Below are 26604 nucleotides of genomic sequence, written 5' to 3' on the forward strand. Positions count from 1 at the left end.
GGAGACCTTGTTTCCCCTAGCGCCCCCTGGCATAACAAGAAATAACGGCCATAAGTTGTTGGAGAGTAGGTTTAGATTAGACATCCATAAGAACTACTTCACAGTCAGGGCAGCTAGAATCTGCAACCAACTTCCAAGGGAAGTGGTGCTGGCTCCTACCCTGGGGGTCTTTAAGAGGAGGCTTGATGCCTACCTGGCTGGAGTCATCTGAGCCCAGTTTTTTCTCCTGCCCTGGCAGGGGGTCGGACCTGAAGATCTACAAGGTCCCTTCGATCCGACTTCTGTGATTCTATGAGCCTTGTGGCTGATGTAAAGGCAGTCAAGATGGCCATCTCAAATGTATTTAGTTAGTCTATCAGGTGCGTCTCTACCCTGTCTTCCACCCGGCTTCAGACAAACACGGCTCTCTGATGATGCTCAGCCAGAATTCTCTCTGCTGCTACGGAGCTATCAGGATCAACGTGGGTGCACATTACCCTGGGAGGGGAGGAAGGCATCAGTGGAAATGCAGACAGATTAGTACAAGCTAAGGATCCTGAGCTCAGGCCTCTTCTAGAACAAGGCCTGGGCACTTATGTTTGGTGCCAAGCAGTCTATAACAACAGGATTTTCCCCAAGGAGAAAATACTGATCACTGAAGAACTCTGTCGTCACTTGCCAAATCAGTGCAGTCTCCTGGGAGAGGAACGCCACTGGTGCTATCCCGTGCAGCTGATACCATGCCCATGAATGGACTGCCTCAAGCAAGCCAGGGTGATAATAAATGAGCAGCAATACCTGTGGAGAGGTCAGGTGTCATGTAAGAACTCTACCAGGCAGATTCTCACAACAGGTAGGAAGATGGTGCAAACTAGTCTGATCCTTTAATTGTCGAGTTGTTGTCCATGAAACAATATCCTCTTGGAGCCATCTGTACCCGGGGCCTGTTCTGGGGGCCTGACCACCAATTCAGCAATGACAGGATGGAGCTGGAACAGGTGTGTGTGTACCTGGTCATCTGATGCCTCACAGGGTGATACAGTTTCATTAGCCGGCCTCATAATAAACCTAAAAAGTCTACCTAGTGGTGTTGTGGGCACACGACAATGTGATTAATAAATATGGGACAGGTCTGATTCCGGATAACAGAACCAACATCACTGACTAAGTCAACGAAGCAAGATCCAAGCTGGGGAAATATAATTTTGCTGATCTGGAGTTTAAGGAACTTCTGGCCTCTACTGACTTCTGGGTTGAGACCATTAGGCCCAGTTGTCCAATAGGAGCAGTAAGACATTCAGGCTGGGATGACTTCTTGACCGAGCCGGTCTTGCAGCAGTATTTCAGTCCAGTTTTGGGCCGTCCACTACAGAAAGGATGCGGAAAAATTGGAGACAGTCCAATGGAGGGCAACAGAAATGGTTCAGGGTCAGAGGCACTGGACTTGTGAGGAGAGGCCAAGGTAACTGGGCTTATTTAGTCTGGAGAAGAGAAGACTGAGCAGGGACTGAATAGCAGCCTTCACCTCCCCACAGGGGGGTTGCAAAGAGGATGGACCTGGACTGATCTCAGCAGGGGCAGACGACAGGACAAGGAGCAATGGGCTCAGGATGCAGCAAGGGAAGTTGAGGTTGGATATTAGGAAAAACTCTCACGAGGATGGTGAAGCACTGGGACAGGCTCCCCAGAGAGGTGGTGGAGTCTCCATACTTGAAGGTATTTAAGACCCAGGTAGACAAAGCCCTGGCTGGGATGATGTAGTTGGGGCTGGTCCTGCTTGGAGCAGGGGGCTGGAGTAGAGGTGACCTCCCAAGGTCCCTTCCCACCCTAATGTTCTGTTATTTGTCTAAACCAATGGCTCTCAACCTTTCTGGACTCAAGAAACCCCTCACTGGACTTGAGGCACCTTCTACAACTTCTGTGAGTTGAGTGGCACACAATTTCGTAAACTAATTTATAAATTACAGTGCTTGTCTCCTTGCAAAGGGGCAGGGAATGACCTAAGCAGGGACAACCCTGAGTGTCTGCGTATCTCTCAACACCTCACTTATCTTACACCTTGTGGCACCCTTCCAAGGATCTGGTGGCACTCCAGTGTGCTGTGGCACCCTGGTTGAGACTCACTAGTCTAGACAGAAGTAGCTATGAAAGCCTCGTCTCCTTGGGTGTGGTGCGACAACAGTGAGGTATTCGGGGAAGACTCTCAGTGCTGTGGGGTGACTGAACAGGAGCAACAACCACTGGCCTTGGCTACACTGTAAATCTCAAACCGTCTGGGGCCAAAAAGAACAGCGTGGAGGTATGAACCATGGAGGGGGCTGCAAACCAAGTGAGCTGGAGAGAAGGAATGATGGGCACTAGCATTTCTGTCCAAAATCCAAGGAGGCGTATGGATTTGTTCAGTATTCACAGGTCCAGGATAGGATGAGACACCTGCCCCTTTTTCTCTGGAATATCAGGAGCAGGAGGGAGAGAACAGGAGCTGAAGCCTCTTCTCCTGGACTCTGGCAGTACCTGCTCTATGGCTCCTAGGTGAAGCAGGGAGGCCACTTTGAGAAGGCTGCTGCTGAGAGTAGCTTGCTATCTTCTGCCTTGCTTGTCTTTAGGGCACAGATGTTAATGCCCCACAAAGGAAGTGCTGCTTTGAGAGCTGCCATCATCACAAGTGCCAAGTCCGTGGTTCTCAACACTGTTTGGACTTGAGGCACCCCTGGCCAGACACGAGCCCCCCTTGGAAAGTGCCAGCTCTTAGTTTTCACTTTTTTTTTTGACTACAGAAAAGTAACAGGAGATTTTCTGTTGTAAGAACTCAGGAAGACCAAACTCTGGATTTCTATTTGAAATCTTGGGGTTATCCTGTGAACCATGTATCCACACCTAAAAGTGGTAACACTGCCATGACACCCTCGTTGAGAATCATGGCACTAAATAAAGAAATCTGCACCCCTACAAGGCCACACTTCTATTGTACTGTGCACCTCCTAGGAATACAAGAAGCATGAAGCTACTGGAAACAACCACAGTGGCTATGGATGTAAGCTGCCATGTCCGATTCATCCACTATTCAACCATTATGCATGCCTACCACAGCATGAATGTGAGCAAATACTTGAACACTGATATAACCCAGCCGGCTCTGGGTAGCAACAGTGATGCTTCCGACTAGTCAGAATGAATATATGCAAATCTTTTAAAGAAGTATTTGATTTGTAGAAGACAGGAAATGCCATGCTAAGGGCAGGAGCTGAAAACAAAGAGAACAAAGTGCCTAGCACTGAAATAGTCATTTTAGCCACAGCCTCAAACATACATGTTTGAGCTACGGTTCACTCAGCAGCCCTTCTCGGCAACGCCAAGCAGAACTGATAAGTAAAAGGGAAGGAAACTATCACAAGGGGTGACCACCAGGATCTGGGAGAACGTTTGTTCACCAGACCGCCCCAAGGGATGAGGAGGTCGAATGGTCATAAACTACTGCAAGACCGTTTCAGGCTGGACATAAGGAAGAATTTCTTTGCTGTCCGAACCCCCAAGGTCTGGAACAGCCTGCCATCAGAGGTGGTTCAAGCACCTACTCTGAACACCTTCAAGAGCAAATTTGGATGCTTATCTTGCTGGGATCCTATGACCCCACCTGACTTCCTGCCCCTGGAGCAGGGGGCTGGACTTGATCTTCCGAGGTCCCTTCCAGCCTGAATGTCTATGAAATCTATGAAGTAAAAAACCAAAAAAACCCAAAAAAAACCCAACAACTTTCCTTTTAATACACAAGAAGAGGGAGAAGCAGGAGTGCTCAGCCCCTGGCCATGGAGCCACGTTGGTCAGCCTACAAGGCCCCCCACAGGTCCAAAAATATGGTTATTGCTCTACTGCCAAATTTCCACTGCCAGCTCTGCTGGCTGGACCGCACAGCTCTGCACCCTAGACGGGTGCACAAGGGGCCACGTGGAGGCAGCGCAGAGCTCAAGCAGACCAACAGACCAGCCCCACAGCACTTGTACAGCTTGCAGGGACAAAAGGTTGAGCACTGCCACAGTAAAGCATTCACAGGACACTGATACATACCCTGTCACACACAGCAACGAGGAGGAGGACCCACCGAGGACACCAAGCAAAGCATTTTACTTGAGTCTCCATTCTCCCACTTGCCTCATTGCTGTTTGCAGACACCCGCTTTCAAGACACCTACGGCCAGGTCACAGCCACCCCATTTATGTGGGATCAAACTTCCATGTAATTGTACTTCCTCTGCCCCTCTCCCCAGCTGCTGGCAGTCAAAACGCTGCATCCCCAAAGGCTGTAAAATACTGCTTCAACCCATCCTCTAGATCAATAAAATACAGTGTTGTTACGGCAACAGCTGTTGTTGCCAAGTGCCAATTGACAACAATTGCACACTTGACTATTTTCAAAAAGTATTTCATCTGTCCAAGCTCCCAGCCTCGATGATCTGACCAGCACACACGTTAGCTGTGCTCCTCTTAAAGGTGAACATTACCTTGAAACTGTACCCTTGATCCACCAGAAATCTTTGCCGCTTGGTTGAATACGCCATTTCCTGAGTGTCTTGAGATACCAGAGAATAAAAAAAGGCATTGTATTCCTCTGCCACGGTCCCTAGGAGACAAGAGACAGCGGATGATTAGTTGGCTTGAGATTAGGACACTGAACCAAGGATAAAAAAAGACTGCACCCAGAGCAGGTGTATGGCTCTCATTTTAACCCAATCACTTTTCTGAACATGCTTTAAAGATCAGCGGCGCATATGCCTGAAGGTAATATGAGAAGTTGTTAAGTGCCGACACACATGCATGGAAAGTCTTACTGCCCGCTGCTGGTATCTGCAATGGCAGCAGCCAACGGGAGATGCTCTGCAGGATCTAACTCCGCTGCATGGGTGTTATGTGCGCAGCTCGTTGCCGTATTACATGTACCAAACAGGGTAAAAACAAAATGAGATGAACATTGCGTGGGTGCTGGCAGAACACAGTCAAGCCAATACAGAGGGAGAGTCTTAGGGCCTCTCTATACTTGCAGGTAAAGGCATGATGAGATCTAATCCATGATCTACACAATCAGGCCTCCTACCACGCCACACGCACATGGCAGGAAGCGCAATTGTGGGGTCACGCATTAGATTCCACTGCACCTTACTGCCAGTGCAGGGGGAGCCTGATCCAGCTTCCACCAGCACCGGCAAGAAGCATGTTAAATAAACGTGCAAATTAAAGCCGGATAGCAACCAGCTATAAAGTTCGTACACATTCTGGAGGTCTAACTTTATAGCTGGTTGGACCCTTTTATGGCATGATGGGTACTCTGCACATGTAGCTGGTCTTAAATGTGCAACAGCTGCAATGTGTGTGTGTGCGCGGGGGGGCCTTACTAACTGAACTGGAGACATCTGCTCAAATGTGGCACAGAAGCACGGTCTACTGGCAATGCAGAATCGTGTAGGCTATACGTATCTGTACATGGGCAACAGGCTTCATGGAGCAAAGGGAATAAAGCACCGTCTCCAGAATCTACGGTACCACCCGAAGTTTCGCCTACCAGTGACAAGGGCACATGCCTTCCAGGTGGACTTTCAAGCCCATACTGCATTGCATGAACCCTATGCTATGGGAACCACAAACTGAACATGAGGTCTTTTGCATGTGCTCTCTCAAACCAGCCAGCAAGATCTAGGAAACCAAGTTTAATTTTCAAAAGTAGCATGGGTGCTTTTAAAAGTGCTGCCATTTAAAGAGAGAAGCATTTAGGGTAACACTACAATATCATTTTTATGCTAGGATCTGGGGTTCAACTGATAAAGAAAAACCTCAAGTTCCCTCCAATTCTTTACATACAGATAACTGTAGTCCATTAAATCAAACTGCATTTACTCCTACACAAATCTTCACTAATAGATGTAGCATCCTTTATTAGTAATAAATACATAATTTCAATGCAACATCAGCAACCAACCCACATGCTACGTGCTGAAAAAAGAAATATTTCTCCCCACTAGGCAAAGTTTGGCGGGGGGGGGAGCTTTGCTGCTGTTCCAGAAAAAGCAAGGAAACCAGGCTCTGCAGACCAGGGTGGGGAATTCAGTGTGACAAGGGTCCTCCCAGGAAATAAATGCCCTGCCAGCAGCTCCCTCATGTATTTCAGGAGGGCTCCAGCTCAAACGTCTCCACAGACCTGACCTCACCAGACAGGTACAGAGAAAAATGCTTCCTCAGGAAACCTCAGTCCCAAATGACTTTGGGCTTTACAAGCTAAAACCAGCGCCTCGACTTGCTCCTGGAAGCTCACTGCAAGCCAGGCTAATCCCCGGACACTGATCTGACGTGCTCCCAATGTGCAATTCGACTTCCCCAAAAGACCTTGGCATTCAGCTCTTGCTCTAGCTTCTCAATGGCCCAAAAGATGTTTCCTCCCACTGCCCCCCGTGCATTACAGCAGTCCCTACTTGTGAGGTGAAAAAGGCAGAAATAACTTTGGAAGTCAACCGTGGGCAAAAAAGATCATGTTTCACATGCAAGGAGAAAAGTGAAAGAAAGACTCATCACTACAGCTGCTACCTGGCCATCTAGGAGCAGTCCAAGGTGCCCCCTCATATGCACTCCCCCAAGAGATGCCAGCCACGGGCCACTGAAATTCTTCCGGTTGCTTTCCCTATCTATTGCAGTGTGTTGGCATCACGTCACAGCCAGTTAAACTCTCATCCAAACCCCAAGCTCACGTAGGAAAAATGGTACCCTACGGAGAACCCCCTTGGAGCAAAGGTCGCTGGCCCTCCATCCACTTCTCAGGTTCTCTTCAGACAATGGGAGAAGCATTCAAGATCTACAAGCAAGTCAAGGTTTATCAAAAGCACCCTAGAGCCTTGAGAAGCAGCATGTGCCGAGTCTTCGTCCATGGCTAAGAAATCACTGACTAGCTCTACGTGTGCCCTTTCTGCTCCAGGCAATAGCACAGCGCAGCACACGAAAACTCAATAATCAAGAACTGTCAGAGCTGCCTTGAGACAGCCTTCACTGTGACCCTCCCCAGGCTGCTGGTACTTCAAGCTGGTGTCTTGAACTCGTGCCTCACCACGGTTTATGAACGACTGACCCCATAGGGAAATCCCAGTTCCAACCAAGGATGGACATACCCCTGTGGCTGGCCTTCAATTCTCAGCCTGAAGCAGAGAAAGCCCAGCACCCCTCCCTCAACAACCTCCATGTGAGACACCAGCAGGAATCCCAAGAAAGCAAAAACAATATCTGTCTGCAAAGTAACGTGAAATCCTTTACCAGCGTTACTCAAGCTGGACAGCAACTGTGGGGATTAACCATATTGTCAAGTCCTCCAGCCAGGTCTTCTGTAAGGGAGAAGAAACTTTTGCTCGCTTCTTCAAGAGCAGCAACGTACAGCTCTAACACAAGCATGAATGCCGCCGATGCACCTCCTTCTACCTTGTGGTATGCAATTTAAACTATGGTGAGCTGCAAAGGCAAGATGGGTGGAACTGGCATTTAAGAGTCAGGGATCACCTAAACCCATCACTGATTAGATGCCTTCTAATTAGTTAGGAAAATGGGAGTCCTCCACTGCAGCCAAAAGCGTAGACTTTTTTTTTTTTTTAACCTCACGTGTATGAAAAGAGAATGGTCTTTCACAACAGAAAACAATGTTAATACCCCAAATTAAGTTTGATGTTTCAGGCGATTATAAATGTTAAGCACTGAGTTACTTAGAGATTTGCCATTCAGAAGTTTCTAGACTCCAAATCCAGAGCTCAAAGAATGACAGTTTCAAACATTAGGATTATGCTGTTACAAAATCAATTTGACAACGTATTCTTATAAGCCTTGCAAACAAGCTTATCCCATTTTTCAAGCTGAAAGTTATGCTGGTGGTAGGTACCAGTCACTCCTTCATACCTCCTGAGAAGAAAGAAGGAGATTTGGAAAACCAAGTTCTGGTTCAGGAGTTTGGAGTTTCTGCCTCCTGCCACCAGTGATACGGGCCTAGTGGCTCAGGCGGCAGGCCCTCCTGCTAGCTCCGTCTGAAACCAAACGCTCAGGGGCCAGTTCAGTACCAAAGACTGTACTAGCTTCCAGCCACCAAGTCCTCCCCCACCTGAACACAGCGATAAGAAGCCAGAGGCACATCAAGATAACAAGACCATTACAACATGCTCCGAGGAGGAGGTAAAAGGAACAACGGAGTCCCCATCCCCACATGTGGAGGCACATAGGTGGGAAAGCCCTTAAGCCAAGAGGGAGGGAAAGCAAAGGAAGGGTTTTATTAAAGGGACCGCTGGGAAGAGTATCCTACACGTGGTCTCACTCAGCATTAAAGGAAACACAGATTCACTCTCTCAAGTTGTGGTGGTGCCGTCCCATCCCCTCCTGCATTTTCCATAGCACCAGCCTCTCCCCTCTGCTGTACGCTACACAATCTATGAGTGCTATATAATCCCACCTCCACATCTAGGCAAATCTTTGGCCTCTGCAGATGTTACCAACAAGATCGCTGGCTGGCTAAGTTTGACAGGAGTTTGTCACGGTGGACACCTCACCTTTAGGCACTGCAAAAAGCCCCATCTTCTTGTCTCCCAAAGGTCACCAGTCTCAATATAGATCATTTAAGTAACTCACTAGCAATGGCTCTTTGTGGGGAAAAGTGTAAGGTACCAGACACTGGATTGGTAAATTTATTTTAAGCTATATTATATACACCATAGATCCTAGCATGCAGAGGGGGAGGAGTTGGGCTCTCCATTTATCACCTTTGAGACTGAGGAGAGGCAAAAGGACCTTGGGTCACCCTGTACTAGGTGCTGTACAAAGAACAGCAGTCCCTGCTCTGAACAGCTTACAATCTAAACTGGTGCCAGGGAGCTACACAAGAGAAATGGGGAGAGGGCAGTTCATCGGTCCCCACTGTACTGCAACGTGCCGGAGGAAACAAACCGGCCCTTTAACAGAGATCTTCCTGGAACCGAATGTGACTGCATCACGTGTCTGGGACTGTGGCATCAATACTCTGGACCTGGACCTGTGCCCACAATGGGCAGGGGCATCCTTGAAGCCATTCACTTTAATATGCTCTTGAAGGAAAGGCAAAAGAAGCAGGAGAAAAGGCAAAGCAGGGACGTGGGGATGATGGCACTCCAGCAGGGACACTGAAATAGGGCTGAAGGAGAGAAAAGAAGGGAAGTGGAACAAAAATACAAAGAAGGGAAGACTCACTTCTTGGTCATGGTAAAGGAAAAAAGAAGAAATCTATGAGAGGAGGGTACGTAGTGGGAAATACAGGCAGGAGGGAAGACAAGATAGCTCCTTGGTGCGGCAGATTTAGGATGCCTTGTGACTTACACACACGGCACTGGCCTTACTTGGCCAATGTCAACACAACAGCAGTTTGCCATACGGCGCGAGTGGAAACTGTATGCAGCACCAACGTTTCAGGGTTCAGTTTAAATGATTAAGAGTTCCTGGCCCCAAGGCCCAGAGCCCAAGAACAACCTCATTTACCTTTTTTGGCTCTCAGCACTCGTCCCAATCTTTGAGCCTCCTGTCTTCGAGACCCCCCATGGGACGAAATCTGAATCAGAACATTGGCTTCTGGCAGGTCAAAGGATGTGTCACCTACCTACAATACAGAAGCAGCCTCTGAGCAATTAGCTATTTTCCCACAGTAACAAATGAAGGCTTAACGAACAACAAACCTGGTGAGCTGCAATAAAAAGTGCATCAAAAATAAGAGGGCACGTGTAACTTACTGTTTCTTTAAAATACAGTCTCTTTCAAGGTGATGCTGTGTCACACTGAATGCCTTCATTTACCTTGGAAATAAAGATGGTGTTGATTTTTGGGTTATGCTTGAAGTTCTGCAGGATTTGCATCCTTTCCCCTTGCGCAGTGGGACCATATATATAAGGTCTGAAAGGAGAGAACAGGTGTGCAAGGTAATCAGAGCAAGACTTCTCACAGCTGTTTGTTCCTAGGTGCTCGGAGACTCTGGAAAAGGGGCATGAGACTAACTCTGCCTACATCCGTACCAGAGAAGTGCGCCATTTGCTTAATTACATAATGCCATCCCAAACGCCCTGCTCACGCTGGAACAACACTGGTTAAGGGTATAAACTGCACAGCGTCTTTGCATCGCACCATCTAGTTCAGAACTACCTATACTTTAACCGTGTCAGAAACAGCGAAGGGGAAGCAGCTGTCACAGAGCTGTTATTAAAAGCCGTGAAACAATGGGAGCTAGCCCACTGCTGCACTATTATGCCACATGAACGGGATCGTGTATTTCTGAAGCATCGCCTGCATTACATTTGGGTAAGTGATGCACCATGGAAGTGCACAGCTTTTCTTCAACCCACAGACTATGCAATAAAAGAGCATGTCATATACAAATGCTACCTTTTTGAGGTCAATATAGAAATGGAAGTAGATCCAACGCGGCTTTGCTAACCCTTTCACCTCTTGACAGTAACCCTGCCCAACAGGAGGCTGACCCACCACCTGGAGCAACCCGATCTGCCAGAGGTAGATGTCTTTCCATTCTCTGCAGAAATAATTCCTGACAGTTGCAAATGGTGCTCATTTGATGCGCGCCAACGGCACTGCAGATCAATGGACTGAATATATCTGTTAAGCCTACATGAAAGATGGGAGGCAGCTGTTTAAATACAAAGGCAGAGCTTTTTTGTTCCACAAATCCATTGAGTCAGCACATGGACAGCTGTGTCCCTCTTGGTTTTCCCTGGTTGAATCCTTAAGAATCTGAGTTTCCCTTTTAATGAAAGCCGCAGTGCCTCAAGATGGATGTTGGAAATTCTCTTCTCCAATTACCTCTGGAGATCAGGTGGTGTGACCAGTTTGACATCCACAGTGCCTTATGTACGTAAGCAGCACAGCTTGGCCTTCCCCAACAGAGCAGCAGCCAGACTTTCCTAGCAGGCCTGGCCAGTGCACACTCAAAGGCTGACAGAAGTGGGAAATTCACACTTCGGCTGCCTCCGGTCTCAAGATGGGAGCAGCAAAGGCTACCTCCTTCAAGTTGAAGGGAAAAACGATAGAGGAAAGAAATGAGATGCTCCAATTCTTTGTGCTTGTAGATGTGGATTGTCCCCAGATTGCCCTTCTCTTTCAGGCTTCCAAACTACCTTGCATGACTGCGTTCACACTCCCTTTTATTAACCCCTGCCCCAAAAAACTCCTGAGCTGAGTTTGAGGGCTAGCATATATCCCTGCCACAGCTGAACAAGAACCCAGTGCACAGCCTGAAAGTGTTCTGCATCTTGCTGTCTGACTCCCTGGTGAGGGCTTTCTAATGCCTCTTCAAGAGCAAGCTTCAGCTTATTTCTGCGTTGCCAAGCAGACCAACTCTCTTCTAACCCAATTCTTCTACTTATCGTATTTTATTAACAATCTTCTCTTTGGCTGTGACTAACAATGAAATGGCCAACAGCACCCAACTTGTTTAAACAGTCTACTGGTTAGTGGCACTCTGTAACCGTGTCGGAGCCAACAGTGTACAGGGTCCCTTACTTTAAGCTTTCATTTATCATTTTATTTTAGGATACAAAAATGATGCTTTCTTTAATCCCAAACTTTACACAAATCATCTCACTGCTAAACTAGAATTAAAGCACTTGTACCTTGCACATCTATAAAGAACTGCTTCCCAAGACCACAGAGCTGGTCAAACATTTGCCCATTTTTACTTTGATTGAACCCATTAAATGAAACAACAAGGATGGCTCTTCCTCCCCTGGCCATACATCACTTGGGATTATAGTGATGAACTAATGAGCAACAGGGCACTCCATATCCATGACACAACACAAAATACTGAATTATAACCAAAAGTCACAGCACGGCGTCTCCCCACTCCTGGGGAAATACCAAGCCTCAAGGATGCTTTTACACTCAATACACATCTCAAACCCATCAGGCCCAGAAAGGCTTGATTGAGATGTGACAACTTGTAGACGTAATGATGATCCCGTGACTATGCAAGAAGAGGCATCATATGATCTAGAACAGGGGTGCTCAATCCCCAGCATGCAGACCAGATCTGACCTGTGGAGTCATGTCATCTGGCCTACACGGGTCCAGAAATGTGGCAGTGAGAGCGGTGACAATTAACACTGCCACCACACCAATGCCAAATTTCCAAGCTCTATGCGGCTGGATCCATCCTAGGGCCTGTGCGCTGGATCACACACACAGACTGGATCGGGCCGGTGGACCAACCTGGCACCGCTGATCCAGCCTGGGGGGCAAACAGGTTGGGAAGCACTGATCTAGAACGGCCTGGGTGACAGGCCAACTGCTAGGACAGCAGGTTTAGAGCTATTCTGAGAAAAGGGCTCTAACCAAAGGGGAGAATCCTTCAAGACTGCAACCCTTCTCTCGTGGTGCTGACAGCTGCAAGACCATGGGATCTTCTCCAAATCTGAGCAGTGCCATGTGGAGGAAGAAGTCACTTGAAACGCAGCCGAACAAAGACACAGTAGTTCTGCCATAAATCTTCTCTTACACCAATTACCACGTATCTTCCCAGTCTATCACCGTACAAGCTGCTATTTAGCAAACCACCCAGCTTTCCCTACCCGACGTTTTATTAATTATTTTCTATGGAACACTGCACAGCATTAATAGCATTCCAGAAGCATCATCCTAGCTAATCTCTGTCCAGCCAGGTTTAAGGATAATGATGAAAGACCACGAGTTCTGAATCTGGAAATCTTCCAGCTTTGTTAGCTCTGCTTATTATTTGAAATCACAATAAGCAGGGGTATTCAAATGCTGGTCAAAACTCATGACAAATTTTGGAAAGGGATAAGGAGAAAGTTTGTTTTTTGGGCCAGAAATACTACTGGAAACTCCTTGGACAACAGAGGATTACAAAGTCAAGTGCTCTCTCTGCACCACTTCTAACAGCAAAGGAGAACCCAATGGCTCCAGTTTGGGGTTGTGACAAATGAGCTGGCTTCCCTGAATCCACTCCTGGAGAAGGACTGTACACAAGGAGGAGACCAAGAACTCTCCTCAACTGTCCCCTCTCCAATCCTGCAAGAACACTGATGCTGCGCAGCGAAGTTCAGATGGGCTTGCTCTTTGCTTCTGTACTTGGACCACATGCAAAGATCCCTTCCAAGGCAGCACAGAAGCTCACGGGTCTCTAGCTGAATGGTGCTACCATTTTGTTTGTCAGCCGTACCCCATTAGTGCCTGGAAACCCCAACATACAAGGCATGGCACAGACTATGTAAGCCTCCCTTCTGTGCCCCCCAAAGTGAAACATCTCAGTTTAAGATGAGTCTGCCACAGGACCTGTGAGGGGGGAAGAAAGCAGGGAAGGTGCTGAGAGCCCCGAAGATCCTGTGGGCCAAGTGCTCCTCATTCATACGGGGGAGAGGAGATTACAGTATGCAACAGTCACAGAGCTCACCATCCAAATAACCCTGCCTTTAGCCACTTCTCTTGATCCCCAAACCATTTCTTTGCGACTACTATGAAGTCTCCACACAAGTTTAGGATTCCTCTATGGCAGGCACTGAACACACAGCTCACCTTAGAATAATGCCACCTACAGCAACACACACTGAAGTTCACCTAAAAAGGCCTGCTGCCGTTTCTTATTCGCTTTTCTTGGACAAATGCTGGAAGTGAAATTTGTGAAATGTGCTCCCAGGAAGGAACAATTCATTATTACTTACTTCCCCAGCCTGATTGCATATTCCTTCAGGGCAAACACGTTGTCAGCAAACACGATGATCTTGTCATTCCTTCGCTCGTGAAACTTAATCAGGAACTGGCACGCCCTGAATTTGTTTGGGTTCATGGTGTACAGCAGTATCCGCTTCTTTGTTTTGATGGCGACGTATTCTCTGTAGAACTCGGGAGACATGGGGCACCAAACCTAGACATTTGGGGGAAAAAGAACCGAAACAAATGAATACGCGGAAAACTACAAAAAAAAAAAATCTCGGTTTTTCTTTTTAAACTTTAATGGTCAGATTTGAGAGACAAATATGGTCATGCGTTCCAACTTCTTCATAACAGGCCACAGTTTCACCTACTGAAGCCTGCCACGAGTCCAAGCATTTCCTTTAGGAATCCACTGTGGGTCTAACAAGTCGTGTCTGGAGGGTCTCCCCAACCACTACTAAAGCACTGGGTAATGTCTTGAGTTCCAGGGTCAGCTGAAAGACATGTCGTTTTCCACACTGTAGACAAAAAGCAAATAGCCAATCTACTTTGTCACAAGCCCATACCATTTGTGAGGTGTTACTGAGGAAAGCTGCTGCCCTTCTGAATGTGTTAGTCTCTAAGGTGCCACCCTGCCCCATCTTCTGCCTGACTTCATACTAACACAGCTACCCACCTCTCTCTAGTCTGTATTATTACAAATCATCGACAGAGTTTGAGGAACTTGCCTCAAATGTAGTGGTCCTACCTCAATGCTAACCAGACTAGAAACTCGTAGTCTTCTACTCCACTCAGCAGTGCCGCATAAAAGTGTTAACCACACTAGCAAATGAAAACTTGGCTAGTAAGTACTGTCAGTTAAGGAAGTTTAAAAACAAACCTGCTCAGTCATGAAGAGCACCAGTAACTAAGCCCAACGTTTGTATCATGGGATGGAAGATGTGGCTAAAAAAATGTTCTCTTAGCCATCAAGGGTGCTTTTCCTGGGCCAACTTAACAGGCAGGCCACAGTAACTGGGGAAGAAGCTTGCTGTCTCACCAGCCTGGAGGAATGATGAAGTAAGTAGGAAGTAGACTATTGTTCCTGCCCACCCCCTGCATGAAAGGTAAACTTTCTCATTCCTGTGAATATTCCCAGGAGGAAAAGGGAGGATGAGAATAAAAAATATTTGAAGACCGAAGATTTCAAGAGCACAATGCAGGATTCGCTGCCATCGAGCACATCAGCTTCTGTTCGCACACTGACTGGAGAGTCTAGAATAGGCAGAGCTGAGCGCTCATCCCCATTAATCTCATCAATTCAGAGGCTTGCAAATGTGCCCTCAAGGCCTGACCTTTCTATGGCAGTGGGGACCAATCCTCTGAAAACAGTTACTGGAAATAGTTATCAGCTGGCAGAAACCCCTAACAAGCACTCACCCTGAACATGCTGCAGCCACTAATATAATTTTACATTCTGCTCCTCACCATGTTGTAGGCAGAAAGGGAGCACCTGGACGAATGCCAGCACTGCCCTCTATTGTTACCACGAGGATCTGAAGTCAGGAACAGCCCAGAGCAGACCAGGCCAGGTGTGAAATGACACCCCACCTCTGCACAGCGGGAGGAGGAAAACCAGACTGGTGCACAGGGAAAATGCAAGCCTGTTCTAGGCACAGAAACTTGCCCGTTCCCACTGTTAACTTCTTGTCTTTCTTAGAATACAGATCCTAAATTAACACCCCCCAGAAGTCCCACATATTAAAGAACATGAATTTGCACAAAGTCGCACAGCACGCCTGGAGAGCTCACACTATGGCACGGTCTCTGCCCAAGGCAAGTCGGGAATGACCACGCAGGACACAGAGCAAGTAAACTCTGCTCCTGAAACCGAACTACCTGCTCATGGCTGAAGTGACATTGCCAGCTCGATTCACTGTCACTTGATGGGCTGTCTAACGGTTCATCTATCTAGAATGGCCATGAAACGGTCATACTTTTTTCAAAAGACCTGTCACTTCCTAGCATTTTATTTTTGCAAGGGGAAAAAAATGACTTATGCAAGGGAAAATGCTGACAACTGAGAACTAATTTTGTGTGTTTTCAGGCCTCTTGGTCAGCTTTATTGTAATCTTGTAGCTAAGCAGATACAAGAAGAGTCTGGCCAACTGTGTTTTAATGGAACAGCTCCAGTAGACAGAGTAGGGGCATGTGTGCTACAACCTGACAGCCCTCCCAAGAGCTCAGGAAGGAGAAGATTAGTGAAAGGATCAAGAGCTCATACAGCTTTGTAGACGGGTCCGTGGACATTCAGTTTGCTTGGGGATTTTACCTATTTTTACTTTAAGAAAAATTAGCTTATTTCAGAACTCCCCTGTTACAGCAATGGTCTGAGAGCTGGAAATGGAAACTGCTGTGACAGTGACTCCCTCTCACCCTCCAGTTTTTTATTTAAGGTTAAATCAAAGCAGGAGGAAGGGCACGCTAAATCCTGAAGCCAGGGACAGGCAGGCATGCGAAGTGCTCCAAGTCCTGAAGCACTGCAAGTCCTGCACACTTCAGCATTATGTAAACCCACAGCCCCACATAAGCACTTCGGCATGCAGTCGCCTGGCACCAGCCAGGGCCAGGAGAGCAGGAAACCCTGCATGCCACGGCCTCCAGACAGCTGCACAGGACAGCGCTCACTGGCTGTCTACCCTGCTTCCTCCTTCAGCAATGTGAGGGAAAGGAGCACTGCAGGGTGCTGGAGGATGGTTGGACGGGGCAGTCATTTCACGAAGTGCTTCAGAATTAAACGTTTCAAAGTTCCTCTTTCCTCAGAGATCACTTTGAAGCACTTTTTCAGCTGTCAATGTTGCACTCTGTCTGGGGTGCTTCAAACAGCATGTCTGTCCGTGGCCCGTGAGAAGGAAACCGGAAGGACCCTGGAGGACTTCCATCCCACCCACCACTGTGACTAAACTCCAGGTCTCTCTGCCATGCTCCAATTACATGAGCTCCTCGAGCTTTTGAAGAAAATGTGTAAGAAGTAAGGTTTCCCTTCTCTAACATGACAGCTCAGATTCACCTTTCTCGTCTGCTTCAGTGACTAAGGGACCGATCATACAATCACATTTCAATGGTTAACAAAATCCAGTGACTAGAATCGATGGCCACGCCAGGCTGAACTTGAAATAAAGCACTTGCATCTAACCACCAGGTGAGCTTTCCCAAGGGCTGTGGTAACTACCATCCCATCTCGTCTTAAATCAAAATTGGGTACCAGTCAAAAAATTAGATCTCCATTCCACCACATACCACCGGGCTTGATAGCCTTGCCAGGCAGGACATCAAAGTAGATGGTCAAAATTGTCCCCTCTGACCTGACTACCAAGGATTGCAGCACTACATCAACACAGTGACCTCTGCGAACATGTTTGAAGGTGGGGCCAGAAAACATCAACATGGCATTACCAGACCAGCCACAAAAATGAGCACATTAATCAGTCATGATACCACACAATGCACCGTGCAGGAGTTATCATGAACTTAGTGATGATGAGGGACAGCCTGGCCTGAACTGCAGTATCTCAACAGGGCTGCAGTTTCTCCAGGACAAATGCTTCTCTTCATTCAAGATACGGAATGGGATAGCTCTGCCTGCAAACAACTGTAGGCTGCAGAATACAGCATGGTACTCGAGTGGTAATAAAGAGCAGAGCATCACCTCAGCACACTGCACTTTGGCAATGTAACCATTGTTCTGCAGCTCCATCCAGTTGGCTTCATAGAGTTTTGGGCCAATCAGGAAATTCAAGTCCACGATTTTATCGTCCTCCCTGACCAGGGTAGCCGTCAGTCCCAGTTTGCAGTGAGCTTGTACAATGGTGAGCACACGCCTGAACATTTTTGCTAGGAAATACAGAACAGAAAATTTCATTTTGGTTTCACAAATGGATTAGAAAAGACCAGCACTGCAAGGACATGGACCTTCCACCTAAAAAGATGCAGAGCTGCGTGCCTAAACAATGAGCACTGTGCAAAGCAATGCTGATCCAGTTCAGGCAGGACCCTCATCTAACGGTCATTTCAGACTAGCTGCAGTTTTTGACACACACACAGCACGCTACAAAACATAAGAGTTCTCAGATCTCTGCATTATTCCCATTGCCCCACTAGAAGAACAGACGCAGAGCTGTTAGGGGACTTGGTCTACGCCAGTGCTTCTCAAACTATCTGATGTGGCAGACAGGCAATTTTTTTTCCAGTGGGCAGGGACCAGTGCCCGGTTCAGCTGGTGGCAGCAACTGCGTGCAACAGCACTACACACATGCACAACCGGCTGTTTCTTTCTCTTTCCTCACCTCGCACGATGTGACGTCACCTGGAGAGTTGGAATGTACGAACTGTGGCGCTATGACATATCAGTGTTGTGCTTCTGAAAATATATTTTTTTCTTTCCTGGCAACTCACTGCGGACCGGCAACCAGTGGGTCGCGGACCAGCACCGGTCCGCGGACCACCACTTTGAGAAGCACTGGTCTACGCCACATACCATTTCAGAACCAGATTAGAAAGGAAGAGATCGGGGCTTCTACTTCTAGAAGCTACTAGGCTACCACGGCATCCTCTGCCTACAAAAACCCTGTCCTCTACCCGAGGCATTTCAAGCATTTGAATCGGTAGCCAGCAGCAGAGCCTAGACTTAAAAGTAAGGTAGAGAGTATAAGAGGGGATGAACCTAAGAGAACTAAGGGAGCAGAATATTCCTACCCTAAAGGGGCTGCCAATCAACAAACAACACCTATTTTTATATTTTCCCACTTCTCCCATTTCTGCCAAGACATAACAGTTGCATCCAAATCAACTGTGTAAAATATAGCAGAAAGCAGATGGGGGATTAGCGAGGCATTTCTGCCCAGAGTGCCTCCTCATTACTAGCACTCCTTTCTTCCCTTCCATCATCCCATTCTCACCTGGCAGTTTACAAGTTACCACAAGTATTCACCATGTTTTGGGGTGATGGTTGTAGCTGTGTTGGTCAAAAATATAGTTTTGCCATAAGTATTCACAGCATTTCATTGGGTGGAAATGGACTTTAAAAGTCACCTTGTCTAGATGTGTGACCATAAAAATAATTTGGTTTATGACATTTCCATCTCCCTTTAAGAGAATGCAGATCAACTCCCCTTAGTCACAGTGGTACAACATCCACATGGCAAGCTGCTTTGACGAACAGTAAATGAGCATTTAGTGGTCTTAAAGTATCTGATTGTAGTTTAAGAGCCAGTAGTGTGTGACCATCCTGTCCTCCAGATCACCGCATGAGAACCACTCACCCAGATATGACACTTGTTAGTGCTGCAATTAAGGAAAATCTAATCTGAATACAACTACTCCTCCCACTACGAAGAATAACATGCGTTTCATAGACTTCAAAGACATTAGGGCTGGAAGGGACCTTGGAAGATCATCGAGTCCAGCCCCCCGCCCGAAGGGCAGGAAGTCAGCTGGGGTCATAGGATCCCAGCAAGGTAAGCATCCAATTTGCTCCTGAAGGTGTTCAATGTAGGAAATGTTGCATTGCTTTGAGAGGACTCTGGGAATTGATCTTCACAGAAGGGCTGAAAAACATGCATCAAATAACAGACAAGAGGCAAGGATTGCTGCTGGTGACAGCGTTTACTGGTCAAACTGCATGGTTAGGACAGACACAGACATGCTTTCGAATGCAATGCATTCTGCTTCAGGTGACCCGATTAGACCAGAACGCAATGCATGACCTGAAGGAGAACGTATTGCATTTGCAATATAAATCAGTTCCAGCCATACAGTTTGTCCAACACAAAATACCACCTACAGAAATCCTTGCTTCTCTTACATTTCCCAGACAGAATCAGCATTGCTCCAACGCTACCAAATAACATGTTTATATAGTTATGTTTCAAGCACTAAACTAGGAGCTTGCTAAAACTGCATTCAATATTCTGAGGAAATGAACAGGGAAACAGTATTAAAGAGGCACTGCATTAATCATGGGTATGATGAGAGGGGCTTCGTAATGTTACTCCCTTACCAGGTATGGTGTGTACTTCATCAAGGATCATGAGGCCCCACTCTTGACTTTTAAGCCACTCCATTACTCTCTCTGCCTCCCAAGACCTCTTGGTTGTGTGCCCCAACATGGAGTACGTGCTAATGGCAATCGAGCACCCAATGGGCTTGTCTTTGGCATCTGAGGTGAATCGACAGATCTGGCTATCATCTATGGTGGACCACATCTTGAACTGGGCCTTCCACTGCTCCACAGACACTGCAGAGTTGCCAAGTACCAGGCACCGCTTATGGACTGTGCACGCAGCTGTGACTCCGACAAGAGACTTGCCTGCGCCTAGAGAAAAAGAAAAGCAATCATCATTCATAACTGTCCTACAGAAATTGTCATGCTCAAAGGAAAGTGAGAGAGAAGAGAGGAAAGAGACTGGAAAATAGTTACCCATGAGCTGAGCTGGAGAAGGACAAATTTCCCGTTGTCTGTGGCTTTAAGAATTAAAAGACACAGCCTGTGCATACAAACAGGTACGTACAAAAACCACATTTCCATAAGGGGGCCTGGCAGAAAAGCCAGAAGGGCTCAGCAGAACAACAACGAATGCACTTTGCAACAAGATGAGCTGATTTTACCAGTTTCTTCATTCCAAAGCTACTGTTAGAAGTGGCTTCAGTAACCTTTTATTTAACTAGCATCCCAAAGGCTCCTTGCATCTCTCCATTCCACCATCCCACAAGCTCTGCATGTTCTCCACACTTCCCGTCCTATTTCAGTAATACTTTGCAAATATCTCAGCTCTCCATCATGCCAGCTCTACGTGCCCTCCACCTTCCTACACCATCTCCTCCCTCCTTCCCCTCCATCATACCAGCGGATATCTGTACCTTCGTTCCATCCCAGACTCTCCTCAGTATGCCAGATATGCTATAACAATCTTCTATCTCCCCTGCCACCAGTTTCCTGTTCTCCCCTTTGCCCCCAGTCTAAGTAATTATCTGTGTAGTTTCTTTCCCACCTCCTTACACTTCCATCATGTTGTCTTTCCTTCTGGGAGAAAAATTGTCAAGGGTGTTGACATTTTTCAACCTGCATTGGGTAGATCAGCACAGCTGAGACAGAGAAGCATTTGTATGTTGGAAGGAATTTATGTTTGCTGTGAACCAGCTTCCTGAACAACTGACATTAGCAGATGCAGGGGAGCTGGCATATCTGCTAATCAGATGCTCTTGCTTCCATTTCCCCTTCCCACCAAAACAGGCAGTGCTCTGCCCACTTATATCTAGAACCTTTCTGGAAATTTTAGAACTGATCTGATGCACTGCTCAAAAGTTAGCGCATTACAAATGTAAGAGTACCACCAACTGTGGAAGATGTCACATCAGTCAGCCAAGACACACATGAGTAACTCACCACACGGCAGGACAATGACTCCCGATCTAGCTCGTCCATTTCCAAACATCTTCCTCAGGCTTTTCTCCTGATAAGGTCTGAGAACAGCTGTGGGTTTCAGGTCAATATTTATGTCCGGATTCACTGAATCATTTCTGAAGTCATACTCGGCCAGCAAGGGGTATTCCAGATGAATGCAACGCTTCTGAAGCTCTTCGATCATTTCCTGAAAAGGAAAGAAAGTTTCAAAAACAGGAAGGATTACACTTCTGAATCCTACTGATTTTTTTTTTTTTTTTTTTTTTTTTTAATATACCCACTGTTTATACAGGACCTGTGTGAAAGCAAGTTTATTTTGCAACCCTTGCTAGTGGTTTAAATGTACCTCCAAGAGCTTTTCTGGTGACCAACCCAATAAAAAACCCCGAAACAACAAGATAAGTATTAAGAAAAAAAAGGGGGAGAAAGTTGCCTGATAAATGAAAAAGTAGGATATTCAAATCTGAGGGGTTAGCAGTACAGTCCTTCTGAGAGGGTCTCTTTCATGAGACTAAGACAAATCTACATTGTGAGGTAGCAAGGAGGAGTCGACTCTCCAGCGAAAACCTAAAACAGAGCCTCTGCTGCCCGTTATTCAGTCAAAGATCAGCACCAGCTACACATCTGGTATTTATGAAATCTTTACTCCCCTGTAATAGTTATTCTAGCACAATGGCATGCTGATTTTAATTACTGGGAGATGGCAATAACTGACCTAAACAGCAGCAGGTTCTCTTTTTAATGATTCCACCATTAGACTGGCCAAGTTTACGATGGATTTACAAAAACTTTTGTAAAAAGCCTCTCAACCATGGACAATTCATATCCTGCATCTGTCAGGAACTGACATGCTCTGTTACATATATATATGATACAAATATGATAAAGTTTGCCCAAAGAATATACAGTCTGAAAGACTGAGACAAATCATGTGAAATCACACAGTTCACACCCCAGCGCTTCTACACTGTAAAATAAGGGAAGCATGTGACTGAAGCACCAATCTAAAAAAGTACCCTACCCTGGTCATCTGGGCTGGCCTCAGGAGTAAGGGCAATACTGCAGAGCACGAGACCAAAAAACAGGCTGTCTGGGTTCTGAATGACCCCTTCCTCCAAGCAGCCTGCACAGAGGAAAGGAGCCCCTTCCGGTCTGCGTGACTTCCTTTGGCTGAGCATCTCAATATCGGTCACCTTATCCAGCCCATCTCTCAGCTCACTAAATAGGGGACAGTGGGTCCCATCACAACCACAGACGTCAAGTACCTATCACAGATTCACCTGCTTAACTTCAAAAGACACTGTCTGCGTTTCCTCCTCCTCCTCTTCATCTTTGTCCATCTGTTCATAAAACTTAAACAGGTCGGCTGGAACATCCGGTTTGTTCTGAGCATCTGGTCCTTGTGACGTTGAAGGACCGCCAGCTCCTTCGCTGGTTTTCAAGATCTGAAATGGGTGTTCAGGACACTTTGTGAAAGTCTGCATTTGAGATCTCTGATGAGCTGTGGTTCATTACTGAAGCACAGAACAGCAGTTACAACAAAAAATAAAATGAACCCACTCCCCGTAAACACAAATCATCACCGCAGACTGCTCAACAGTTCTGGTCATACATACATCCTCGCACAGAAAAATCAAACCCTTTTGAAGGTGGCTTTGAGCCCAACTTACAGCAGATTTGCTTGTGAATGTCTCAGTAATGAGTTCCGTTTCTTCTCCCTCGGCATTTCTCAGGCGACACCCTCTAATAATTTTGTCCTGCAGAAGCTGCTGAATGACATCAGGGTGAGTGCTTTCCACAAAATACCTGAATGAAAAGAACAAGTGAACTACAAAAGCAGCTCCCAACCCATTTAAGGCCAATTATGGCAGTCGCTGAGGATTTCCATCTAAATAATTACAAAAACACTGGCACTGACTCTTCAGTGTACCCCGACAACCAGGGGTATGCAAAACAGGCCCTATTTGATTCGGATTTGGCCTGAATCAAGGACAGTGATTTGATTTGTTGATTTGGATCACTGTCCCGATTCGATTCAGCCGAATCTGAATCTAAAGACTTGATGCTGATTCGGAGAATCATCTATTTGGACGTAGACACAGCTTTAAATGTTTTTTGACATACCTCAAGGTACCACGCAGCTTGTGAACACTGGGATGCTGGGGCGCATGGAGCGATCCACAGGAGTGCGGGGGACCCCCCGCGTGCTCGGTGGTGAACCTGGTAGTGGACCGGAAGTAGTTTCAATCCACTTCTGTGTCTGCTGGGAATCACGCTGGGGGGGGCACTCCCCCGTCCCCCTAAGGCTCTGCAATCGGCTGCGAGGGGACCCCAGGTGCCCTTCCCCAGACCCAGGAGGCACCTGTCACCGAGCTGGGTGGGCGCGGGGAGATCCTGTGCGCTCTCCGGCGGACCCAGAAGATCACTTCCAGGTCTGCTGCCGAGCGCGTTGAGGAGTCCCCCATGCTCCGTCTGCCCCAGCATCGCAGCATTCACGAGCCACCTGGTACCTTGAGGTATGTAGAAAAAACATTTGAAGCTGTGTCTATGTCTGAATCACCAAATCTTTCCAAATATGTCCAGTTCGATTTGGAGGGGTCTGATTCGATTCAGAGAGATTAAAGGGTCCCCTGATTTGATTCAGAATCAGGCCAAATCTCCGCCGAACTGAATCAGGGACCGAAGCTTTGCACAGCCCTACTGACAGCTATTCCAGATGCAACCACACAAGTTCTTACATCTTTGCCTTCACTTTCTTACTTTAACATTCAAACATTTGCTGCTGTTGCAAAGACGTTTGGAAAGAAGTCCTCAGGGCCAGTCCTTGAACAATCCATTTTAAAAACTGGATGGATTGGAAAGGGCATCAGAAGGACCACTGAGTCAGGGCTGAAAATGCCCCCAGCTTCATAGGAGAATTCCTTTCTTTGCTACTTAATTGAAGCAAGGCTGGAAAAAAACTGGGTGCACACATGTGAATCCAAAGATTAGACTATGAGGCAGAAGCTATAAAATCCTCACCTGCAAGCTCTGAAAGACTCCTTGAAGCAAGTCAATAAAGTTGCTGGTTGGAAAAACTGGTTAAAATGTGAGTGTAGTGATACTTCAGTAATTTGACTAGGAGTTCTGGTAGCCCACATCCCTAGAGAGGACTGAGCTTTGCTGGTATTAATACATCTCTAGGTTACCCATAGGACCAGGTTCAAAGGAAAGCAGCTCCATGACAAACTATCTCACTTAGTAATCCCTGCATTGGGTTCATACCTTCTGTTTGACTATGGCATTTCTTAACGCAAAAATGTGCATCTTTTTAAAGTTTCAAATGACAGAAAATCCACATTTCTGTGCTTGCTGCTCCAATGATTAGTTATCATCACTATTAAAAATGAATCCCTTCTTTTTAGACTGACATTAACTGGTTTCAGCTTCCAGACACTGAACTTGTTATCTGTAGTCCTATCAGATAGAAGAGCTGGCCACTCTGCCCTTCCTGCGCTCTCCCTATATCTTATTTATTTAGTCTACAAGATGTACCACTACCTGTCTCCTACCATTCCCTTCACCAGGCAGGTATGGTAGACCACAATCAAATCACCTCTTACCCCTCTCTCAGAAGAGCTAAACTGAGCCTCCTTTGTGTCTCACTATAAGGTAGATTTTGCTGATTCCCAGTTAGACTTGTAGCTCTTTTCTGAAGTGTTAATTCCAGACCTGGTGGCAATATTTCAGTAATGATCTCACTAGTACTATGAACAGAGAGAATACCACCTCCTAGGCAATGATACTTTCCCTTGTGAAGATCTGAAACCTATAAGTGAAAAACATTAAACATAACAAAACTGTTTACTGGAGGTTTTTTGTAGATTTTGTAAAAGTCATGATTTCTGTGCTGTGCAGTCCTTCCGAAAGCTAGCCAAATGCCTGCGCCGATCTCAGGCAGACTAAAAATATTTCTAAATGCATTAATCCAAGAAAAGTCATCAGGCACCAGTCCAAAGACCAGCAGAACCTGGCCTTTGCTCTTAACAGATCAGAATAAAAACCAGACAGCTGATGGAAGTGTATCAACTATTAACAGTTAATTAAGGATTCATCGAGTCTGCTCCAACAAGCTGTAATTGCAGTGTGTCGGAGCAGCCTTGCTGCTCATATGTAGGTGCCCTCTGTGACCTGCTGCCAGGGCTAAATTGCCATCTACCCTGTAGGTGCAAAGGGCATCTAGCTGTCCTACTTATGAAACTATTTACATCAATGCATGCTCATGCCAGGTCCCCTGGAAATGTTCCCCACAACACTGTCAGGCTTGAATTCAGTGCACTTATCCTTTTTCATGGCAACCATTCCTCAAGATAAATACATGTACTGGGCTGCTCTGATGGGTAAAATGAGCTGAGGTTTTTGTGATTCCCTTTCACGGGACCTGCTGGCCAACACGGTAAAGAAAGGGCTGGAATATCAAATTCTTCTCCTGTGTGATTATGGTTCCTAGTGGCTCAGCAGTCAGATGCAACAAGCAACTGACTATTGTACTAAAGCATTTCAAACAGGCAAAAATGTGATTTGTGCTAACGTACACAACACTTGAAAAGGGACTGTGAAACAAACTTCCAAGACCCACCTGCTCAGTTGCACTAATTTACATTACTGCCTTTGGTTTGAAAAGTCTCCTTTTCCCTTAAAAACAAACCCAAAAAACCCAAAACAACAAAAAACCACCAACACCAATGAAAATCTGAAACTGCTCACCTGTTATGTTTCAAGACGAGCTTTACTTTTCCATAGCTTATAGTGCACAGCTACAAACAAACAAGAACAGCCATTAGGAAGAAAGTCTCGCAATCCAGCACAACACAAGAGCTGTTAGTTTTGTTACCTCCAGTTACATTATTTTGGGCCTTGGACCAGGTATTCATTCCAAGACTTGGACATGGTTACTCCTTAACCAGTAACAAATGTCTTAAGCTCTTACCAGTTACAATTCTATTGCTGTAGTTAGTCAAAAGCCACTCAATGTGCTCATCACCCCAAGATATAACCAACGCAATGTCACTGGTTGATCAGGTCATGAGGTCTGGTCTGGGGTCCCAGACTCCTTTGTCTGAGTTTTGCATCTTGGATCAGTGACTGGATCTTCCAGGACTAGGATATGAAGGGTACACTCCTTCACCTCTCTTTGTATACCAGATAGCTTGCATTTCTTAATACATAAAATTAGCTTAAGTCTTCCTCCTAATGCATATAAATAATCTTGTTTCTGTTTGCCAAATATAGTTACCCTTAACTGGAATTTTCTATTCTGAGGTGATCTTTTCATTCATAGGTGGGGGTAGGTTTTGCTCTGACTGTTCCTCTTTTCCCCAGGTTATATTTATTCAATTTAGTTAGCCAACTTCCCAATTTGTGTTACGTCAGGAACAGTATTTTTCCATCTGCTCCTTTTCACCAGGTGCAAGTCTTGACCACAATTCAAGCTAA

General features: G+C 46.4%; 1 protein-coding gene across 1 annotated transcript in view; it reads right to left on the bottom strand.

Moving 5' to 3' along the window:
- The window catches only part of ERCC3 (ERCC excision repair 3, TFIIH core complex helicase subunit), a 40993-nt gene that overhangs the window by 3768 nt on the left and 10621 nt on the right, over window positions 1–26604 (bottom strand). The window contains exons 4-13 of the mRNA XM_019522638.1: window positions 25876–25925; window positions 22800–22935; window positions 22410–22574; window positions 21112–21316; window positions 19726–20040; window positions 17377–17561; window positions 13697–13899; window positions 9806–9902; window positions 9495–9612; window positions 4478–4596 (exon numbers count right to left, since the gene is read on the bottom strand). Of these exons, the coding sequence (XP_019378183.1) occupies window positions 4478–4596; window positions 9495–9612; window positions 9806–9902; window positions 13697–13899; window positions 17377–17561; window positions 19726–20040; window positions 21112–21316; window positions 22410–22574; window positions 22800–22935; window positions 25876–25925 (1593 nt within the window). The remainder of the gene's footprint in view (window positions 1–4477; window positions 4597–9494; window positions 9613–9805; window positions 9903–13696; window positions 13900–17376; window positions 17562–19725; window positions 20041–21111; window positions 21317–22409; window positions 22575–22799; window positions 22936–25875; window positions 25926–26604) is intronic.

Source organism: Gavialis gangeticus, unplaced genomic scaffold (genome assembly GCF_001723915.1).
Source record: "Gavialis gangeticus isolate Ggan-Ray unplaced genomic scaffold, GavGan_comp1, whole genome shotgun sequence".
Classification (NCBI taxonomy): Eukaryota; Metazoa; Chordata; order Crocodylia; family Gavialidae; genus Gavialis; species Gavialis gangeticus.